The sequence below is a fragment of the Varanus komodoensis genome, unplaced genomic scaffold (assembly GCF_004798865.1).
Source record: "Varanus komodoensis strain SLA01 unplaced genomic scaffold, ASM479886v1 scaffold7_3, whole genome shotgun sequence".
Lineage (NCBI taxonomy): Eukaryota > Metazoa > Chordata > Lepidosauria > Squamata > Varanidae > Varanus > Varanus komodoensis.
The window spans coordinates 14,268,007-14,291,725 of record NW_025336480.1 but is presented as its reverse complement, the minus strand read 5'-3'; the positions used below and the strand labels follow the sequence as shown (position 1 = coordinate 14,291,725).

Below are 23,719 nucleotides of genomic sequence, written 5' to 3'. Positions count from 1 at the left end.
TTTTTACCATGTCCCCCTTTTTAAACCAAAAATGTTACATTTAAAATCAATTGCAATAGTAAAACAACACACTAAAATATAATAAAAATGTACATCATTGATTAAAAACAGCACCCAAAGAGCACATCAATTTGAGCAAATGCATGGAGCTGAGCCAGCGTCTTACCAATAATAACTTTGATTTGGTCTCAGTTGCTAAATAGGTAGTTAATTCCATTCTAAATTTTCTTCTTAGTCAAAAGCTAAGAGATGTAAGTTATGGCCATATATTCACTTTAAAAACATAGGCTGTTTAGATGATAGGAATGTCAGAGTTCAAAAAAAAGATTGGGACAAGTAAGCCCTCTTTCTTCGTTTGTTGATATACACTATATTCTAGGAGCAGGATCCAGAGTGGTAGAATAGGTTTGGGTTAACAACTCTGTTTTCCTTTCTGGTCCCTACTGGTCCAGATAATTTCCTGAGCTTGGGAGCTGCTGAGGTATATTAGGGTCTGCTCTTGGGAGGGACTGAGAGACCCAGTGTGCTCTTTGAAGATGTGCATGGTCCTTTGGATCCTGGACTAGATTTGCTTAATCTTTCTTTCCTTGTTGAAATCAATTTGAATTCTGGTATGATAAGCCTTTTATATTAGACAGGTTGGATTTCCTATGTAGTCTTGTGGGATTCAGGTCTAGTTCACTGATTTGCAGAGCCAGGCTTATATAGTGTTTTGTGATCAAAGCTTACTCTGATTCAAACAAATGTATATATCAGGTTCACAAATAATTTAATCCTTAGTGCTATGAACTTTTCCTGCAGTTTGGATTATTATTACCTTTAAACGAATGTGAGCAGAATCTGTCTTACATGTAAAATCCTCCTCTGTTTAAAATGTGTTTTGCTAAAACATGGAAAAGCATGTGGCTTTTTTGTTTGTAACCTCTGATCCAACACCTCTGGAAAGGCTTTTAATTAATAATGGGCCTAATACTGACTGGTGCTGGGCACATTTCAACTACCTTACATCATTGGAATAGTTACAGCTGGCCCTGAGTCAATTGGAAGACTTTCCTTGTGATGCTATACTTCCTACATGTTATGTATGGTTTGTTCTAACTGTGCGATGTGTTCACTTCAGTATTTTTTGCCATTTTTTCATTTATTAGCGCCATGCCCTATCACTTTTCCCCTCATTGATTTCAAAACAATGCATCTACAGAGAGATGGGGAGGGTAAGTATGGTTCGCCATACATTTAGTTATCTGCCTATTTCATGGTTTATGGTTGCTTTCAAAATACCCTTTTACCTGCTGCCTTCTGAAGGGCCATGACTTATTGATAGAGCATATATTTTGCAACCAGAAGGTTCCAGGTTCAAATTTGGGCATGTCCAGTTAATAGCAGGGTGGGAAAGTCTTCTGCCTGAGAGTTGCTGCCAGTCAGAGTAGATAGTACTCTGCTAAATGGATCAAAGATCTGATTCTGTGTAGAAAAGTTCCATATGTTCAGACCATGGGAACATGCTTGTCTGTCTCTTTAAATCCAACATTGTGTACTTTAAGCAAGTGAATGTCAAAGGCATTTTTGTATTCGGTGGGAAGCAGGTATAAGTGGGTCAGTCAACATTTTGTTTTGTGGTCATTATACGTTGAGTCTAGCTGTTAAATATAAGATTTGCACTGGAAATTAAAATACAGTGATTGTATGGCCCTATTGATCTTGGTAGTGGTAAAACTGATAGATGCATGTTAAGGAATATAAACAGTAATCTCCAAATTTTATGAAACATGAATTTGAAAAAGTTATTTTTAATTCCTGATCTGAAATTTTGTTCAGTTCTTAATTTCTTTGAAAAGAATTATTCTCCGTCAGCATCATTCTAGAGTGAGCTATTCTAATATATCAAAGATGTGGAACATGCAGCTCTCCATATATTACTTGACTGCAATTCCCATCATATCTCACCTTTGGCTGTGCTGGTGAATTCTGCAAAGAGTTGCACTAGCATCTGCAGGTTCACACTTTCCTCACCCCTGCTATATACAAACACATGGAGAAAGTGATAGAAAACAAGAGGGTAGGTTGAAAGTAAATCTGATGTGGACTTTAGCTCCCAGTGTTCCTAACCATTGGCCATGCTGACAGGGTCTTCTGGGAATCGAAGTTCCAGACATTTGGAAATCTTTCTTCTGCCTAGCACTGTACTTAAGGAAAAACATTGGCCTATTTCTATTCTAAAATTTGTAAAGGTAGACCCATTACCTAAAAGACTTTATCAAGATGGATTGATGCAATTAATATTGCACTTGAACTATTTCAGTGTGCCATCTGTTACTTTTTACATAAAGTTTCTATGGTCATGTAGTTTAAACATATTCACTTCTTTGTTTCAGAATTTTAACAAAATGCACACTGTATCTAATTTAGTGTATAGTTTGTACAGTTCTATAAATTAATGCATGTTAATGAGCCAATAAAATGCACAAGTGGTACACTCACTAGGTTGTTGTGTATGTATTTGAGTGTATTGGGCTATTTATTTTTTATTTGCTTTGACATGTAGCTTTCCAGTGCATTTCACAATTTGTTTTGTTTATAATGCACACTGTTATAGCAAACAAGCCTAAGAATTGGGTGCACACATGGTTTTCTTTATGACCCTCTAATATGCCAGTGCCATTTGTTTTCTATTTTTGTTTTTGTAGAGCCATTTCCTGCTTTTAAATCTTGGCAGGAAGACAGTGAATCTGGAGAAGCTCAGCTTTCTCCACAAGCTGGAAGAATGAATCATCCTCTGGAAGAGGACATTCATCCCATATTGTCACATCGGAGTTTGGATTTTGGGCAAAGCCAGCGTTTCCTGCATGATCCAGACAAAATAGATCCTTCATCTAAAGCACTTTCTTTTGTTAGGTATGTATTTAATGCAGTTCACAAGTAACCTACATGAGAATTTTTTTCTATCTCATTTTGGTTTACCCACAGTCGAGGAATTCTAACAACAATTCTGTGTGCCATGGTATGTCTATTAAGATGATCGTAGGGTTTATAAAATTGCTTTGTAAGACTAATTTTTTTCTATGTGAAAATCACTCTGTTAAATAAAGGAGAAAATGCATACAAGAAGGATTTGCTTTCCATGAGAAAAGCTTTTGGAATTTTGGGGTCTGAATTTGAGTAAGTTTCTGTTTAAGAAATATGCTTGGGAATAAATGCTGAACGTGTTGACTCTTTCATGTACTTAGTCTGGAAATTTCAACAGTTGTTGAATTACCAGTGTACTATAAATCCCAGTATACTCTTATGTTCTTGTGTAAGTATAGACACAGTCATCAAACCCTTTCCCCCCAAAAGTCCAAAGGTAAAGCAAATTCAGCAGTACAGGTGTAGAGAGAGGCATTCCTGAGTATATGGCATCTGCCTGGGAAGGATCAAAAGTTGAGGCATTTTAATGGTGGCAGGGCTTGCTTTGCATTCTGGCAACCTGGAATTACTGTACTTCATTACATAAGAATCCTTTTCTGCTTATGAGGATTTTAAAATTATATATGAGAATGACCCACAATTGTCAACAAATTTGCTTCAGGTTTTTCTGAAATGGAAGAATTCAGAGAACTCAAAGAATGGTAGAGCTGGAAGGAGCCATGAAGGCCATTGGGTCCAACCCCCCTGCTGTTTCAGGACAACTGTTTATACCATCCCACTCAGCTGGCTGTCCAGTTTGTTTTTTGAATGTCTCATGTATGGGAGAGCCCACCACCTCTCTAGGCAGCTGGTTCCACTGTCATATTGCTCTGACAGTGAGGAAGCTTTTTCTGATATTTAACCTGAATCTGGATTGTTGAAGCTTGACTTGATTATTCTGTATCTTGCACCCTGGTATCGACAAGAAGATACCAGGGTGCAAGATACAGCTTCCTCTTTGTGACAGCTTTTGAGGTACTTAAAGAGGACTATCATGATTCCCCCCTCAGTCTTCTTTTTTCAAGGCTGAACATGCCCAGTTCTCTCAGTCTCTCCTCATAGGGCAGTGTTTCCAAACCCTGGATCATTTTAATAGTCCATCACCCACTACCCAATATTTTGTTGGAGAGTCTGTCGTTCTGTAACTCATTTGCCTGTATTTGTGTATATTGCATTACCATTCTGACACTACTCAAGCACTGTTGAAAGAGCTGTCTAGCTGTTGGGTCTGTAGAACTTCAAAGTTGGTGTTAGCTGTTCTTGCCTCAGAATGCTAGAGGTATAAAACAATTTATGAAAGACTGGCATGTTTGTTTGTTTTTCTTTGTAGCCTCTTTAGATCATGGGTGGGCAATGTCTGTCCTTTTGGATGTTTTAGCCTACAACCTTCCTATTACTATCCAGCAATGTGAGGGATGATGGCAGTTGCAGTTCAAAAAATATGGAGAGCCACAAGTTACCATGTCCTGCTTTACAGGTGTACATGGCATCTGTGCTTGCACAGAATAGATGTCAGAAACTTCTGAATCTCAAGCCAGGGATCTGTCACTCATTGTCTCCTACTTCAGATGAAAAGTTTTGCCATGTGTGCTTACCTGGTGTGGTGGGAAGAGCACCTTTCTGCTAAGTCTAATTGTTGCAAGAGTGATTTAACAAGAATTAAGTTTGAGGAACTCTTTCTGAAGACATTCTTTCTATGTTACTTTTCTGTTGTTGGGAAGTGGTTACTACTTAATTCTCCACTATGTATCTATGGCAGAGTGGTTCTTATTAAAAGGAAGGGAAAATCTTTTCAGCCATGACCATTTTTTCATTTATTTGGGAAAGTTTAAATTCATGGAACCAGCCACAAAGAAGCTGCTCTTCTTGGTTTCTGAAATATCACATAGCAGTACGTATGCTGCATCTCTACTTTTTTGCTGCTTGTTTCTGTTCCTGGTTCTGAAATTTTGTTAACCACTGTGTATTCTATATGCAGCATAAATTTCTGAAATTCTATTCTCAAAAGCCCTTTTTCCTTAACTACTGAAAGATTGAGTTACTAAGCAGCATGAAGACAACTCGACATATTTGCCTACATCTCTTTTGACAGTTTTGGTAACTCAAGTCATGCCAGCAATGCCAGCATTAACAAAAATACTCAGGTTACCTGCCTCTGCTAGTGCCACCCCTTCCTCCCACAAGGTGTGATACTGAAGCTGAGTGCCACTTGAATTGGTTTACAATAGGTGATAGCAACTTCTTAATCTACTCAGAACATTATCCCTTGGCTACAATGTATCTTAAGAGAAGCAATTCAAGATTCTGCTTCTTTCATTCCCTGGGATGCATGCAGTCTTCAACAACATGAAATCCTTATTTGTCCCTGGACTGTGTCCAGGGCACGTTTGGAAATGGCACTATTTTGAAGCATGGAATGACTGGGTGACATTTTTCTTCAAGTACCAAGAATTAGCCTCAGCAATATAGTTTATGCAACACACTTTATCCTGCTGTATGTCCCAACAGTGCAGTGTTGTGTGAATCTGCTCACTGTGGCTTATTTGAGAATTATTTGAACAAATCTCACATCAACCCTGATTTGTTTTAGCATTATGCATGAGTTGTTTAACAAAACACAGTGAGCCCCGTTTTGTCATGCAAACTGAGCTAGTGCTTCTTGCACTCAAATAACATTTTGATACATTGAGGTAGCCAGTTTTAATTTAGTGACTCAGTTCACCTGACACAGCAACCCATAATGGGTTGTTTTGTAAATCTGGACAGCTTTTTTGCAAGTTCAAAATACTTTTGCTCTTTTTAGGGCAATTTGCTCATAATATTGCTGCCATTTGTTACAGGCAAGTATTGGCATGAAACTACCTTCTTTTATATATTCAGGTAGAACAATACCTGTCTCCACCAAAAATGGCAAGCAAACAAAATTTAGTAGGAGAACCAGGCATTGCAAATTTATAGACACATAACCCTTTATTGGCCTTGTGGTCAGCTACTTATATTGTCCTTCATTTTGTACTAATGATAGCTTATTTCTGATGAAGTTGTTGGCAGCCGCAATTATATTTATCTGGGGAAAAAGACGAAGTTAGTGAATAGACTTCCTTCATTTTGTGCTTCATGTACTAGTATTTTGAGGTAAGAAAGGAAACCTGAAAAGATTATTGGCAAACAAGCTTCAAAGAGTTCTGAGATGGGATAGTGCTTATTTTAATAGGTATTTGTTGATTCTATTTATATGAGCTTTCATTGTCATCACCTTTGTGTGTGCCTGTAGAATTGGAAATAGGAAACAGGTACTGGCTTTCTTTGGCATCTTCATTAGTATATTATACATAGAGTAACTTAGACCAGACAGAAACAAAATAAGAGTAAATTGATGACAGTGCTGAGATGAAATTTTTAAGTAGATGAGATTGTCGCACTTTCAGGTATGCAGAAATAAAGTTGAGAACGGGATTCAGATGCAAGGTCCAGCTTTCTAACCATTGACTTATTAAGTTATCTCCATAAGTAATAAGAAAAATATAGCTAGAATCAGAGAGGCAGTGATGAAGGCAGGAAGATTTTCAACTTTCTTTCGAGCCGTAGAACTATTCTTAGATATAGTATAAATATACAACTTGAAGAAAACTCAAACTATGTAGTATTTACTCATCTTAGAATAGAGAAATCCAGAGAAACAAGAGCATAGCAAGACTGAATCTCTAGCCTGATCAGACGCCTAATTTTAGACAGGCTTTATGTAGCTTGACTTGAAAAAGAGCATTTCAGATGATCTTTAAAATAGGAGAGCTGTGTGCTGAAAGTCACATCTACACTTAAGGTAGATGAGAGAAGAGAGAACACAATAAATGGAGGAATAGGGATAGGAGTGCAATGAAATTGTCTCAGGAACATTCATGCTCCAGTTTGATTTCCTGTTTCTTACATAAAATATAGCAATGACATCTTACAAGAACCTTTAATCTTGAAACTGAATTGTTACCTTTCAGTTGAAGTGAATTGCATAAAAATACTATTGCAAATATAAGAGTATCAATGAGCCTTGAAACTTTTGTTCCACTTATCACTGCAATATATCAAATTTGTGTATTAATGAATTTGATATGCTGTCAGAGATGGTAGTTATATATTCTGCCATTGCTTTTACACATCACTTTTTAAAACTGTTGTGAAAGAGCTATGCTTTTCCCTATAGAAAAGGGTTTGTCCGTTTAATACTTCTTTTAGATGTTATGGTTTTCAGCTTTTGGAAGGAATCAGCTTTTGGCAAGGGGGTAGCTTTTATTAGAGATTCAGGCACTTGACTAACAGCTTTTTTATCTGCCTTGTTCTCATTTGAGTAAAGTACAACCTTATAATGAGGATTAGTGACAGTGTTGCATGAGAGGAGAAGTTAACAGGTGAGACTGTTTTGTTCTGGTTGTTCTGTGGGTTTGGTGAAGGAATTGGAAATGTGCACCTGCTTGCTGCTGTTCGTTTGTTTGTTTTGCCTATTTTATATTATGTGTATAAAACATGCAAAATCTCCATCTTTTTTACATTCAGAACTCGAAGAGCATCATTTAGTAGCTCTAAGGATGACAGAAGGGAAGAAAAAACTCCTTATCAACTAGTCAAAAAGTTGCAGAAAAAAATAAGGCAATTTGAGGAGCAATTTGAAAAAGACAAACACTTCAAGGTAAGCTATTTTATTATTGAATACTCAAAACATTTGATCTTCCAGCTGTGCCCTGGTACTTTAAACAGCCCATTTCATTCTGTGCCCTAAACAATTTAGAAATTATCTTCCATACTGGATTGTTACACAGGAATTAATAGTTGGAATGTATACTAATCTGTGCAGTAGGTAACCTGAGAGAAGAGTTCGCTGCCCACAAAACAGGTTCAGCTAATAACTCCTCTGCTTTCCACTTATTGTTTGGATGAAATTAAACTTAACTTGCTATGCTATTCATAGCAACTGTTGATTGCTATCTTTTTATTGGCATATGGTAGATTTGCAAACAGTTTGATGACATACATGCTCAAATAAACATTTTCTGATTTGATAAAAAAAGCCACAACCTTGAAAAGCTAACATTTCCCTTGAAGAACTAAAGTACTATTGAAACTGTATATTTATTCATGAACATTTATTACTCATTCAATGTCAAACTGTTTTCCAACTCAGCAAATAGACTTGCTCTAGTGTTGGCATGATATTTATATATACAAAGCATGTTTATTAATACTATGTTAACCATTCCAAGGATATCTGAAATCCTCCACCAAAACATCTTGTTGCTGCTGTATGACAGGAAAGTGAAAATGAAAGCATGATGAAACAAATGAGTGTCTTGGTGTATAATAGCTGAGAGAGAGAGAGACGAGGAGATACACTATTCCTCAAAGGAGTTCAGAATAGAGCGTATGAAAGCTGTTCCTGTGTATCCTAACAAGCATGCTGTGAGGTTGGTCTGAGTGAATGACTGGCTGAAAATCGACTGTTCATAACTGATCATGGAATTAAACACTACTATGCCACGCTGGCTCTTTCTAGTGTCCCCCCCCCTTTTTTTTTTAAAGCTCTCCCACAAGATGTAGCTATGGAGTCTCCTCCCTCAGGCCCAGTCCTTTTCACTGTAAGCTTGATTATGATAATCTGTATATAGTGCCTAAGCTCATCATAGTGGCCTTTTAACTTAACCGTGATGCCATCTACACATGGCTAGGGGATGCATAACTAATATTATCCGTTTCACAAGAGACATAGTTTCTTAGTGTGTTGCAACCTTATCTTTATCTTCATTAAATTATCATGGCAACTGACTGAGTTGGAGAAATTAAGGGTTGTGGCCAATGAAGCTGCATGCTAGGCTGTATTAAAAATCAAGGGCTCAGTTTTGCTGCTGTTGCTGATTTTGTCCATTAAGGGGCATGGAGGACTTCCTTTCCAATGGCAAATCCAGGCTAATTCAAGCACATTAATGTTTATAAATATCTGCTTGCAGCCCTCATATTCAGATATTGCAGCAAACCCAAAGGTTTTAAAGTGGATGACAGAGCTTACCAAATTGAAAAAGCAAATAAAAGGTAAGAGATTCATTTCCATCTTAAGAAACAGACGGTTTATGCACATTTCCATAGCCTTCATTTTAGAGAAATAATTGCAGAATCTTGATCTACTTTCCAAAAATAAATGTGGCTTGTACATTTGTACAGGGTGAGTTGGGTTTTTTCCCCCAGACAACCTACCCAGAGAATCCATGGGTTTTTCTAGGATAGTTGTCTATTTTATTTATTTATTTATTAAAACATTTCTATGCCGCCCCTTGCCAAAGCCTCGGGGCGGCTTACAACACAATAAAATACAATAAAATACAAAAATAACAATATAAAATTAAAATTAACAATATAAAATAAATAAAAAATATAAAAGAAGTCGCCCTTGAGATGGGTTATCATGTAGTCCAGGGGTCTCAAACTCAACTTACTTGGGGGCCGCTGGAAGTAGAGTCTGGGTGAGGCTGGGCCGCATCAAGTATTTCACCACCGCGGTGGTGGTGGGCCGCTTATCCGGAGGCCGGCCCAGGCGCCGCCGGTGCTTTGAAGGCTGCAGGGCCCCTCCCCTGTGCCCCACCTGTCCCGGCAATTGGCTCGCGGGCTGCAAGTTTGAGACCCCTGATGTAGTCTGAACCTAGATCATATGCCCCATGGCGGGTGAGTCTCAACAGCCAGCAAGCCACTTGGTGAGAGTGGTAAAAATCCCACATTTCAATTGACACACAGTTGCTTGGTGAGCTTGGCTGTCAGCAACCCCCGAAGTGTCCAGGCAGTACTTTGGTCTGCTGTCAGAAACTTTCTTCACACATGATAATGTGGAGCAACCATCTTTATTGATGGCTTAAGTGTAGGCCTCTCCAACTACAGGCAAGATGGCTGGGATACTTCCCTCCTTGCTTAAGGGGTGGTCACTACATTAGTATGGAGGAATGAATCCTGGCTATTCTTCCTGATGGCTTGGGAATAGAGCCCTGGCTTCCGGGGGGATCCACACAATAGCGTTGCCCCAAGCTCAGGGTGTAGATGCAGAGCAGATCACGCAGGTAAAAGGTCTGCATATCCTGGCTACTCTATGCTTGAGGCAGCAGTGCCAAGTGGATCCAGTGCCCCACCTCTTACTGCCCGTCCAGTTCATCTGGTGGGAAGAAGGTGGCAGTAATCTGCTCTGTTCCATGCTTCACTTGGCATCATGGAGTGGATTGGGCACCCCTGTCTCCTGCTCCAAAGGTGCCCAAGCAGTGCTTCAGACATGAATGCTGCTTGTACTGAAGGAGCAAAGACTTACTATAATTATTTTCTATGCCCTATGGAGCAAAGCAGGCTTTTGTCCTGAAGTGTGACAAGATCAACTTCCAGTCTCAGCTTGGGTAACATTCAGTGGGAGTGTCAGGGTCTGTGGCCACAGTGTGGGTGGCCCAAGGCAGGCCAGGCCAGGCCAGGCCAGGGCAAGGGCAACAGCGGCAGCAGGAGCAGGGCAACAGAACTTCAAGAAGGGCAGGGTCCAAGAGCAGGTTTAATGGCAAGTCCAAATCATAGTCATGGTACTGGCCAAGGTCAGGAACCAGAAGAATGCATGAGGGCAGAGCAAGGTCATGGTCGGGAACAAGCCTGGGGTCAAGAACCAAGAGGACTAGCGGAGGTATTGGTACCTTGGACAGGATAACAGGCAGGATGCATGGCACAACAGGAACCAGATGCAGCAACGGTCAGGCAAAATGCAGGAGCTGAAGCTCAGCTTGCGGGAACCTCTGCATTGTTGAGGCAACACATCAAGGCAGGATACACAGACAAGGCAAGATACAGGTTAGGCAAGAGGCAGGCAGAAAAGTAAGACAACATGGAAAGGCAGGAGCTAGAAGCAAGAACCAGGAGCAGGAACAGTTAGGCAGGATGCAGACACAGGTGCAAAGAGGCAAACCTGTGTTGCTGAGGCAACGTGACAAGGGGCAAGCAAATTGGACAGGAGCAGTCAGGCAAGGTACGGCCACTGCAGCTATAAGAAGACCTGTATTGCTAAGGCCAGTTTGGAGGGAAGAGCTTGCTCTTACATAGTTTTTCCCCCAGGACCCCCAGCTGACACTCATCAGTAGAATGAGAGCTTCAGGTGGGCTTAAGACTGATCCTGCAAGTACAGTGGTGATGCTTGTTCTGGTTCTGGCTACCAGAACTGCCCAGATCCTGATATGGGGTTGTGCTGTAGTTGGACAGAGGACAGCCCCCTGCATGTTTTTTGACAGCCATGGAGAGCTGAAATCAGTTCATGGTCATGGCTGTCAAAGAGAAGAGACAATAATTGCCAAGTGACTGTTGGTTTAGTTTTGATATTTTTTCTGGACTATAGATGCAAAGCACAAAAGCTCAGATGGAGAATTCATACCTCAGACTCGTCCACGAAGTAACACTCTTCCAAAAAGCTTTGGCTCATCTCTTGATCATGAAGATGAAGAAAATGAAGATGATCTGCGGGCTGTCCAGAAGGAGAAGAAGCCTACAAAGGAGGTCACAGTAGAACTCATTTTTAAAAGGTTGAAGGAAAAACGAATAGAAAGAGCTTTACCAGAAGATATCAAGGTGAGTCTTGTGCCTGAAGAAGATTGATTGATTGATTGGTTTGTTTGTTTGTTTATAGCGTTTGTATGCCATCCTATTATACAAGATCTCAGGACGGCTTGCAATATTTAAAAAGACAATTAAAACAATTGCAATAAATACTAAAACAGAACAAAACAATAAATCGCAAAACAAACAGAGCGGCTAAACTTAAAAACTATTCAAGTTTAAAATACTGTTTAAATAAAAAGGTTTTGGCCTGGCGCCGAAGAGTATAACTTGGCGCCAGGCATACCTCTCTGGGGAGTACATTCCAGAGTCTGGGCGCCACAGCAGAGAAGGCCCTACTCTGAGTTGATGACCTTCTTACCTCCCTTAGAGAGAGTTCCCAGAGTAGGGCTTCTCCCATAGATCTTAAGGGGCATGAGAGCATATAAGGAAGGAGACGTTCCTTCAGGTATCCTGGTCCCAAGCTGTTTAGGACTTCATAGGTCAAAACCAGCACCTTGAATTGTGTCCGGACTTCAACTGGAGGCCACTGGAGCTGGTAGAGGACTGGCGTTATGTGAGAGTAATGGCTGGTCCCCATCAGCAGCCTGGCAGCTCTATTCTGTACCAGTTGCAGTATCCGGACCATTTTCAGGGGCAGCCCCACCTAGAGCACATTGCAGTAATCCAAGTGGGAAGTTACTAGAGCATGTACACTGTTGCTAGGGAGTGCTCCTTCAGGTAAGGGCACAGCTGATGGATCATTCGAAGTTGTAGGAAAGCACTCTTGCCACCGCCACCACCTGGAACTCCAGTGACAGCTCTGGGTCAAGGAGTACTCCCAAGCTACGGACCCTGTCCTTTAGAGAGAGTGCTACCCCATCCAGAACTGGTTCAAAATCACCTACCTGAAGAAATGAAGATATTTCTTTAAAAGTTATTATGCTTCTAAATGTCTTAATACAGTATGCAGTCGCTGGCTTATAGCAATGTCTCACTGTTTATTTTGTAGGCAGAAATGTTCACAAACTTTTTTGCGTTACTGTTGTCAGTCCACATACGGAGTTCTGCACAAGAACTTGCAGTTCTGTTTGGCTCTGTCCACATGAAGTCCTTACTGACGGTTAATTGAATGGGAAGGCATTCATACAAAACAAAAACACTTTTCTGTGCTTGGAACCCTTCTGATTTTTAATGTTAATTAGAAGATCTCTTAAACAGTATATCCTTTTTAGGCCTTTTTTGTTTTAGCTTCAGAAGCAAGCATGTACTAAGAGACCAGACTTAAGAACATTTTATTTCTTTTTCACTATAGAAAATGACAAAAGATCATCTGTCTGAAGAAAAAATTTTACTCCAAAAAAGTCTCCTGTACTACGAAAGTCAACATGGACGCCCGGTAATATTTCATCTACTCCGCCCACCCACCCACAGTTACTTAAAACACAATTGACATGATCATGCAAGATCACTGAACACCTGCCCCAAATAGTTATCATATCTTATAATTCTCAAATGTTTCTTAAAATAGAATGCTGGCTGAATGCATACCGTGTTGGAAACCAAAGAAAGAGATGCAAAATACTGGCTTTCACACCTTAGCACATAGAATTCTGATAGTTAAACTGTTGTAAACTTCTCAAACTAAGGTTTAAAAAAGAGCTTTGAAAACTAATTTGAAAATACTAGATGCAAATTGTTATGTAGTTTCAACATCAAAACCCAGTAGTGCTTCAAAAACATCAGTTTGACAAGGAATTGAAATGTAAGTTTGAATTCTGCATATATTATATGCTGTAGTTTTAACTTGTGGTTAAGGATTTTGGGATTGCAGCCAGAATCATTTACTACAAATGGGCAAATGTCTGAAAAATTGGTACTGTTACCCATGTGTGTCCACAATAACCTGGCCTTTCCACATGATATAAAAAGGAATGAACCTGGGACAGTGCCTATGTTTGTTTTTTGTATCTTCTGTGGTATACTGTGATGAGTACAAGATGAGCACTAGTAACTGCATTATGGTAGAACCTTTGAGATTTGGGTTTCCTACTGGATATCTGGTGATCTTTGGCAAGTTGAGAAATTTGGCAGGTTAAGCCATACATTAGTTATTAGCTGAACTGATCATTTTATTCTGAGCAAAGATGTGAATAGGTGGTAAATACAAAGAAGAATTAGAACTATTTTCCTTTGAGAGACAACAGCTTAGTGTAAGAGACAAATCTCTAGCAAATAAGATTGCTTCTTTAGACCAGCACTCCATGCCTTGAAGTCATTTGACTTCTGCTTCAGTATAGAATGCTTTAGTTTCTTTGCAGAATGCACTTAATTTTGCCCCACTCTCCTTCTGGGAATGTCAGTTGTTTTTTAACCCCTTAGGCTTGATAGTCACAGTCAACTAGGATGTCTGAGAGTGTCAACAGCTGCTCTTTCAATTCAGTTTTTTCAGAGCCCCGGTTCATTAACATTTAGACTGCATATATTCCACATGCTCACAACATCCAGACGCATCCAGAATCTGTTGTTAGACAGCCCCCATGTCTTTTGCACAGGCTAATTTGTATTTGCTTAGGGAGCAATTGTAGGTTTAAAAGTTTGCTGCCTGCCTTCTCTGAACACTGCATGAGCTGATCACAGAGGAAGATAAACTATTTGATGACTTAGTTTCCAAGAATGTTCCAGAATCAAGGGCAGAATAGTGTTAGTACATGGTGCTAATAATAAATGTCCATGCTGTTGGAAAGTCTAAATCAGGGGTGGACAACATGTTACCCTCAAGATGTGTGTCGCTGCACTCCTGTAAGCCACAGCTGGAAAGGTCAGTGGCAGAAGATTATGAGTTGTAGTTCAAAATGTCTGAAACACACTGTTGTTTATCCTATCTCTAAATATTCAATATTTACTAGAGAAACTGACTGAACTCCTTGAGACATCCTTTCTTTTTGTTGCAAAACTGCAGCTTATCCATAACTGTGGGGCTTAATTCATATGTCACAGGATATGACATAAGGACAGCTGATAGAAGGAGCTAGCTAGGCAGTTTTTCAGTTACAGCAAAGGGAGTTGCCTTTTACTTCTCATCCCTAAACTCTTGCTAGACACTTATTTGGATTTGAGCTCCTCTTCAGATCACACTCTAGGAGACTTGTATATGTGGGTTAATTAGGTGGCAGATGTGGGTTAATTAGCTGTTTCATAGAAAGTGTATTTTTGTTTGTGATAAGAATCTAATAATGCACATTATGATGATTATTAGAGCATGTGATCCTCTTTTTCAATGTAAAAGAGAGCCCGTTATTCCTTTTCAGCTTTAGATGTTCCATTTCTTCTTTCTGACAGGTTTCCAGAGAAGAAAGGAATATTGTTAAACCCCTCTATGACAGATACAGGCGTGTGAAACAAATGTTAACTCGAGCAAGCATTACTCCTATTCTTGTGAGCAGAGACATCTTTGCTTCATACATTTTTGACTGATTGATGTTTAGTTAAGCAATGAGAGTATGCATTGCTGTATATTTGCCTTCTGGAGACATGTGCTAGTCATATTCCTAGGATGACTGTCACAGCTAGGGTTTGAATTTTTCATCCTTTAATCCCTTTGTTTTCAATAACCTGAGTGTCTTTAGCTTGTCAGTTACAGCAAATGTTGTCTATTGCTTTGCCAGCATTCATCAGCATTGGCGATACTGACCTTTGTCCAAAGTGACTGTCATTTTTAAAAGTGTTGATCTTTCTCTAGACACTTTGTAAAGCTGGACAGCAAATACATGAGCAATAAATAGTTGGCACTCAGGCATTAGTGCCATGTAGGATTTAGTGTTCTCACTCTATGCAAATAACAGAAGTCCAAAGATAGATTTTGGCAAGGTTCCAGTGTAGAGTCTTGCTAATATACTAGGGCATATAAAATGAAAAGGAATCCGTTTTCTTAATAGTAAACAGAACAAAAAGTTCTTGCATCTTATTGAATTTCTTGTGATTATATTTTAGGGGTCGCCATCAACCAAAAGACGCAGCCAGATGTTACAACCTATCATAGAAGGAGAAACAGCCCACTTCTTTGATGAAATTAAGGTATTTTGTGATGTAGAGATCACAGTGGCCCTAATCTATAAGAGCCATAGTGCATGTGCTTGAGTTTAATTCAGCAACACTTGGTACTTTTCACACTCTAAACTGCAGCAGAAATTTAAATGGGACTGCATGTGCAGAACCAGTGTGCATACTACTAGGACTATAGCTAGCTAGTTGAAAAGCTAATTACTTTTTCTCCTTCTGTTTTCAGGAGGAAGAAGAAGAGGAGGAAGAAGAAGGCAATCTGTCTTCGGAGCTGTCTGATTTCCTAAAGTCTAACGCTGAACAAATGCAATCCATTATTACAAGTCCATTTGAAAACTCTGAATCTGATGTTGAAGAAAGTCAGGAGAAATTGACTCGAGAGCTCCGTCTCTCTAGTACCTGTGCAGCTTCCATGTATGTAAATAATGGTCATTGTGGCACTAAACAACAAAGGTTGATTTTCATAAATGCAGCATTTTCCCAACCTTTTTTCAAGAATCGTTTGTGGATTGTGATGGGATCACAGGTGGAGCAGGAAAGGAGCTTCATCTGAAATGTCATGTTAATCAGTGCAGCAAAATCATTACACTTAAAGAGAGCAGTTGAACACTCTTCTGATAAAACACGTTTTCTCAAAGCAACTTCTGAACAAATCAGTCAGTTATTACCTCACAATTGCTTCTTCAGTAGATGGGGTATCTGTCATCATGGTCCAATGTCTTTTCTTACAATGTATTTCTAGGCCTGAATTATTGGAGCAGCTTTGGAAAGCCAGAGCGGAAAAAAAGAAGTTACGCAAAACACTACGGGAATTTGAAGAAGGATTTTATCAGCAGAATGGAAGGTCAGTTGAATACAGAACTGGTTATCCTAGGTATTCACTGCTAATGGAAACAATGAGAAGGAAAAAAGACATAATTGTGTTGAACAGTTATGCTAGCAGTGTATTGTACATTTTAAGTATCATTAAACATGTTTAAACATGTTTAATAAAATCAGCAACCAGATATGAGACCAATTTTAATTAAAATAAAAACTGCCTGTCAATAGGAATAAAACTAATAAAATTCAGGACAGGTTAGAATTCAGTGTGAAATCATTAATCTCAGTTCAGCCAGATGTAATTTAAATAAGTTCTGTGCAAGAGGCTGGAGATTGATAGCACATAGTTCTTGTTCAGTAAAAATAACGAATCAGTGGAGATGCAGAAATACAACACACGTTGTTTCAGTACCTCTCCGTTACAATAATTTGTGATACTGACAAACCTATCCGTCAGTTTTTTCACAACAGTGAACAGTTGCAGCTTTGTGATAGCACTCCTTTTTACATTAAAGAGAAACTCATGGTTTATATAAGGAGGATCCAAAGATACTTTAGATCTTTACTGGGGGAAGTTTTTGACCCAAGGGCTGGATTCCATTTTGGAGAAGCTCTTGTGGGAACATTCCTGTAGTCAGCAGAGTTGAAAAAAATCCAGCACTGCTCCAATTCCACTACTACTGATTTATGGTAGGAAGCATTTCTACTCAGAAGTTAGAATGAGTAGTACATCTGCTCACAATGAAACGAGAGAGAATTACTTGGCAGTACTTTCAAATAGTCTCTGCATGCCTAGGCAAATGGAAGCATGAGCATCATTTCTACTTACAGGTAAGTAGGACACACCTGCAGAAGGCAGGATTGCATCCTTGAGCACTTTCCTCTCCTGCTTTGACCCTTTGCTCTTATGTCTGATCAGCTGCTGAAAACTTACCATCTTCAGCTAATGACCAGAAAGAAATACTTTTCCCTGCTAAGCACCAAAAAAGGGAGCCTTTTCCAGTGGTAAACAGAGAAATGCATTTATCTTTGATCAGCAGCTGATAGGCAACAAGAGCTTTTCTCTCAACAGCAAATGGAGGACCAAGGGAAGAAGCTGCTGGGCTGGATGGGCAACCCTTATTGACCTGAAGTTTTTTATCCCTTCTCTAGGTAAAGACAGAGGTCTGTGCCCAGTCATGTTATAGATCAGAACAAGCAAGGGATAATAATACCACATCCTCCATTAAACTGTCAAACACAACTACCCACATTTTTTCTGTGCACAGCTTTGCAACCCATTGTTTTTCATGCAGTTGACATTTATTTATTTATTTATTTATTTATTTATTTTTATTTTTCAATTTATATCCTGCCTTTTTCCTACAAAGAGCTCAAGGCAGCTTACATCATTCTCCTCCTCCATCTTATCCCCACAACAACAACCCTGTGAGGTAGGTTGGACTGAGAGTCTCTGACTGGCCCAGAGTCACCCAGTTGGCGCCATGGCTGAGCAGGGACTAGAACCCAGATTGTCTGAGTCCCAAGTCCCATGCTCTTAACCACTACACCACACTGGCTCTCCGACACTGACTTTGAGCCAGTTAGACAAAAAAAAATTTGGTTTTTTTTTTTCAAGATAATAGCAAGTGATTCTGAGAGTTCTGCCAGTTCCTTTATGACTCCAGGATGGAGTTCATTGGGCACTGGAGAGTTGAACTCATTCAGACCAAGTAGGTGGTCCGTGACCATTGCCTATCAATCTCAGGCTGCAGTCTTTGCCAAGGAGGTTATAGACCTTCTTTTGAGAGAAGACAGAGCCAAACTAAGAATGGAACACTTCCTTGCCTTTTCTTTGTCATCTGTTACCATTTTGCCATACTCACTGAGTGGTCAGGCCAGCATTTCCTTCCACTGTGTTTTACAATACATGTATCTGAAGAAGGCTTTTTTGGTTGCTTTTAGCATCACTTGCTAACCTCGTCTAATGCTCACTTTAGCCTTCTTGACACCATCCCTGCAATTCTCTGCTACCTACCCATAACTCTTTCTTTGTAGCCTGGACTTCCACTTCCTATATGTTTCCAGTTTTGTTTTCAGGTCATCTCTGAACTTCTTGTGAAGCTGCACTGGTTTCTTCTGTTGTTGTCTATCTTTTTTCCCCCTTGTTGGGCTACTAAACTTGTAGTATGTATCTTTACTTGTAACATATAGCATGATTCCCCCTTCCCTTCTGCCCCTTCTTTTCTTCTTGAAAAGGTTATAGCCTTTGATTGTTGAGTTCCAGTCATAGGAGTCATCCCACCAAGATTTGATTACACCAATCAAATTGTATTTGCCTTCCTGTATTCATGGCTCGGCACAGGCCTCTGTCAGCACCCCTGCTCTTGGTGTTAGTATATGAACATAAAAGATCTATAGTCTACCAAACTCTATAGTATACCAAACAAGAATATGTTACTTTCAGCTTTCTAAGAAAAACAAAGTTTTAGAATTTCAGCAAGGGTTATCCATAAAAGCAGCCTAAAAATAGTATAATTGTGAACTTTAAAAAGGAATAAATAAACCTTATGAATTATGGTGCCAGCTAACTGAAATTTAAGTGGTTAACTTAAAAGTATATTCTAGACAATTATATTTTATTCTAGACAGTCTCTGGTAGTACTACACAATATTTCTCCTATTGTTGCATATATGATATAACCATTTATGGCTCAAAACAAAGTAGCTGGAGGCAATATCCAGCAGTCACCATCTGTGACAAATCAGCCTCACCAGTTCCATTCTGCATGCAGGACCTGCAGCTGTCACAGCAGGAAATTAGTACTTCAAGGGACAATCTGAAATGAGTTTCCATACTGTCTGCCCTGATTCAGAAGCAAGTGTCCCTGCTCATTTGGGGGCTTACTTTTCATTGTGCAAGCAGTGGGGGCTGCTTGCACAGTGGACTCAGCAGGTCTGGTCACAGTGCAACAGAAGTGGGCCAAGTTTGCAGACAGTCACCATTGGATACTGCTCTGAGTTTTTTCATGTCAGCTTCACTGCACAGAGCATTGAGCCATCTCTGACCCATTATATACTGGCAGTGTAAGTTTTGTTTCTGTTACTTGCATGTAAGTGATTGGCCTGTTAAGTGAAGTGATATTTTTGCACTGATTTCTAACAAGTCCTATGTTACTTGTACTTATTCATATGAGTTAAAGGCTTAAAATTGATTTTTAAAAACTTACGGAGAATATAGGATAAAATGAAATACAGATATATATGCTACATATATATATATATATTACCATTTTAAATTTGGTTAAATCATACAGTGAAAAAATGGTTATTAATTTGCTAAATGAAGCACCCATGTTCAGAAGCAGTATACCTCTGAGTAACAGGTGCCTTTTCTAATGTGAAATTTTATTTCTTTAATGTGACACAAGGTTTTGAAACACCTTAAAGAAAGAAAGATGGTAGGATGTAGTGTAAATTGCAGCACTATAAGATCACAAATATGCTATGAAAGACCACTGCCTTGTATGCAACTCCAGTCAATGTCAAACCAGCTAAGCTAGCCAGGATGTTTAACTCTTGTATCATCTTTTCTTCCATGTCCCCGCTCCCCAGGAATGTTCAGAAAGAAGACCGTGCTCCCATGCTTGATGAGTATAGAGAATACAAGAAAGTTAAGGCCAAGTTACGGCTTCTTGAAGTCCTCATCAGCAAACAAGATTCCTCAAAATAAATATAAATTATGTTTCTTCATAACGGTGAAAGATTGTTTACTTAAGCTGTCCATAGTACTGTTAGATGTTCTCTTTTGTCTTGCGCTGTTGAAAGAATGCATTTTTTTAACATGTTATTATGGTGCCACATTTGAAAGGCAAGTAGGTTCTATCTAGAGAGCTAAGGAAAAATCTTAGAGACTGCTCTGTCCAACGTAAGCAAACAGTTTTCTGCTCATGATTTTTTGTATTACAAATGCATGTTGTTCCTGAAAGACTGTAGCACTAGAACCATTCAAAAACTGTGGACCTGCTAACTTTGTTTCCTCTGCATTTGTTAGTGTTATACTGAACTTCTCTGTTGCCTTTTCATTATGGGGAACAATGGCAGCAAATTAAGAACCCAACTGTGTTACTGATCACCAAAACTGAACTGAATGCCTTTCAGAGGACTGCTACGGAGTATCTTTGAGTTCAAATGACATTTGTCATATAATGGTTTATGATCTGTGGATATTGAAACATAAAACTCCTATTTGCTCTGCAGTTTCAGATGACGATGGACTAACCAGAAAGTGACCTTGCTTGTTGTATTTTTAAAACTTGGAAAAAACAGAACGTTTATATCACATATTGCCTACAAGACTTACATTACTGTTAATTTATCCAATTATAAATTTACTGACTAATGGTGACTTATGTATGTGGTCTCAATTAGATGTTGCATCTTATCTTTGTAGGAAGACTGTGTTGGTGCTCAGATATATACAGCTCAGTGGGCTTATGTCAGCTCTGCTGTATCTGAAATAAGCTTATCTTTTCAAGGGCTAAAATCAATAAAATAACATGACAAGGTGGACAGAGCCAGTTCTGAAAGAAGCATTTCTGCTGTTTCACAGTTGTAGAAATGAAAATGGATGCAATTTAACTTTTGTGGCATTAAACAGAGACATGGTTCTTGCATGATGAAGCTTCAGAACTGAAATATTTTGGTGATATTTACTTTGCCTAGTGTAGAAGACGCAGCACCCTTTAATGTTTCTTTAAATGTGTATCATCTGAAAGGTTCTATCCAGTCCTATCATGGTCATGATGTCTACACATAACCTGTGGGGGAGTGCCCTTTTTTATTTTGCTTCAGTGGCACATGTGCAGGCACTGCACCCTTGGGTCTGTTATTGGATCTTTGTATGTGACTGCCTCATCTGTGAGAAGACTGGATTAACCCTAAGTGTTCAAATTTGCGCCTTCTTGAATATCTTTTGTATTGTGGCCATGTTTTTGCATGTGCCTTCTTGCATGTGTTATGAACAGCTAATATCAGCGCAGATATTGTTTCTCTCTGCTTTCTGAAAGACCAAAAAAGTGAACTTCTGTGAAATGTTGCTAGCATGTAAACTCATCAGGTTGGTGTGTTAACATGGAATAGATAGAAAGTAAGATTTCAATACTTCATACTTGTCTGTTTGCTACGTCTTTCTTTTTACTGTAATTACAGGCATGTAATTTTGAAATCTTCAAAAGAGCACTAAAGTAAGTTTATATTCTGATGCTTTGCCTTTTATACAACTAGAAAGGTTTTTTTAGTGGACTGTAGTGAATTGCAAGGTTCAAAATTAAGCTGGGGATGGTTTGTGGCTTTCATTCAGCTCTATTGTGCAATGTACACTTCAATTACTTTTCTATCAGTTTGCAGACACCAGTGCATCCAAACATTGAAAACTATGTGTACTGTATAGTGTTGTACATGAATGTTTTATATACCACATGCAAAATGTCAATATGCACTATTTAAATGTTTTAAATAATATATTCCTCCTTTATAATGCTTAAATCTATATGATTCCAATATTTTTATAAAGTGAGTGATCAGACTGGTTCCACTTCAGAATTAACAGCTGCTTTTGTGTGTGTCATGCAGTGTTTGGCTGTTTGTTCAGTACAGTAGCTAGCATGGCATCAGTTATGCTAAGAGTGTGTGTTGTGCCATCTTTATTGAGCAATAAATGGTAGTGTTAGGCATTTTGTGATATAACATAGTTTTACTTTGGTATAAGTAAAAACTATATGTGGATATATAGATATATAAATATATATAAATAAACCAGATATAAATGATTGCTATGTCTGGCATTTCATTGTATAGATTTTTATAATAAAAGGATCCTTTTATTGTCATACTTCATTGTGTGATTATATTGTGTGTTCATTTCTTCCTTCTAAACAACACTTGTACTTTAAGCAAGATCCTAACAGTGCTGGTTTTATCTTCTTTTTTAAAAAGTCTCTGTTGCTTTGCTTTCGCTTGTAGTGTTGGTTTAGAAAGAGTCCCATGGTTCTAAGTCAATTAGGAAAAAACTGCATGTACTTACATTTTTATCTTTAAAAGCTGCTTTGAAAGACTTAATATGGAAATGCTTATAAATATATTCTTGCATGCTCTAATTTGTATGATGTTGCACCCTGGAAAGAGCCTACTCTATTGTGTTTGTAGAAGTTAAAGATACTTTGTTTTAACTTCTCTTGACAGCATCCATTTAAACTACTGCTTTTAAAATATGCTAGTGTTGGATCTGCTATATTTTAGCATGGTAGAACACTTTTCCAAACATGCCACAGTGCAGAATTCAGCATTTTCAATCTCTGCTTCAGTTATATGTGCAATAGCTGAAAATGTCAGAGAAGTAGCAATTTTCCAGTAGGAAGGCTCCAGTGCCTTGCATCATCATTTCTGCCCTGCATAAACTGAACTGTTCCAATTATACAGTCAAGCATTTTCTCTATTCCTGTACATAGCTTCTTTCCTGAAGTATCTGAATCACCACTGAGTACATGCAACATGCTGCTAAACTGCAATATTTGACAGTATGATATGTTCATAGCCCAGTAGGAATTTGCTTTGTTCAGTTCAAATACCTTTACATTTGGTTCCGGTTGTTGCAAAAGAGATTCTTTTCTATCCCTGAATACTGCTGTGATCATTACACTTCTAGCCAGCTTCTGGAAGTCTTAATGGACTTGACATTACCTGTCCAGCATCCACAGACGATGATGACCCTTGAACAGGTGGAAGCAGCACAGTATGCTACAGGTTCACTCCAGTTATTCTTGCAACTTTTACAGATAGACATTGACCCTGTTTACATGTAACCATGGGTTGTTTTAAGCCAAGCATGTCTCTCCTTTGCCAGGAATACCTCATTGCTGGGTTGTCAGCTGTAATGGTGACCCCAGTGTTCTGGGTTCTTAATAGTTTGTGCCAGGGTTGCTCAAAGTGGATACAAAATGGAACAGGCACACAGGCAGAAGGCAGCATGTTTAACCCATGAATTGGTATTCTGTGCAAAACAGTGGATGCAGCATTTGTCTATAGGCAGGAAATCATAGTAAGAAACCTATCAAAAACATATTTACAAATAGTTCTGTGGTATTTCCATTTACCATTCATTAAATTCCTGGACTTAATAAAAACTTATTAAAATATATATTGGGTTCTTAAGTTCCTAAACTATCACATCCTAGGGGGCTTTTTGCGGGGGAGGTTTGGTGTAGTGTCCAGACATCTTGTTTTGAAAGCAGTAAGCTGACTGACCATGGTATAGGGATACCATTTT

General features: G+C 38.9%; 1 protein-coding gene across 5 annotated transcripts in view; it reads left to right on the top strand.

Moving 5' to 3' along the window:
• Window positions 1-22,290, top strand: part of FAM13B (family with sequence similarity 13 member B) — a 58,723-nt gene extending 36,433 nt beyond the window's left edge. For 3 of the 5 annotated variants that reach the window (XM_044454681.1, XM_044454680.1, XM_044454684.1), the window contains 11 exons: window positions 1,149-1,214; window positions 2,688-2,895; window positions 7,495-7,627; window positions 8,940-9,021; window positions 11,333-11,562; window positions 12,845-12,928; window positions 14,872-14,967; window positions 15,523-15,606; window positions 15,818-16,005; window positions 16,334-16,435; window positions 20,008-22,290. In XM_044454681.1, the coding sequence (XP_044310616.1) occupies window positions 1,149-1,214; window positions 2,688-2,895; window positions 7,495-7,627; window positions 8,940-9,021; window positions 11,333-11,562; window positions 12,845-12,928; window positions 14,872-14,967; window positions 15,523-15,606; window positions 15,818-16,005; window positions 16,334-16,435; window positions 20,008-20,125 (1,391 nt within the window). In that variant the 3' untranslated portion in view covers window positions 20,126-22,290. The remainder of the gene's footprint in view (window positions 1-1,148; window positions 1,215-2,687; window positions 2,896-7,494; window positions 7,628-8,939; window positions 9,022-11,332; window positions 11,563-12,844; window positions 12,929-14,871; window positions 14,968-15,522; window positions 15,607-15,817; window positions 16,006-16,333; window positions 16,436-20,007) is intronic. The other 2 variants (XM_044454682.1, XM_044454683.1) reach the window with 2 other exon arrangements.
• The last annotated feature ends 1,429 nt before the right edge of the window (window positions 22,291-23,719 follow it).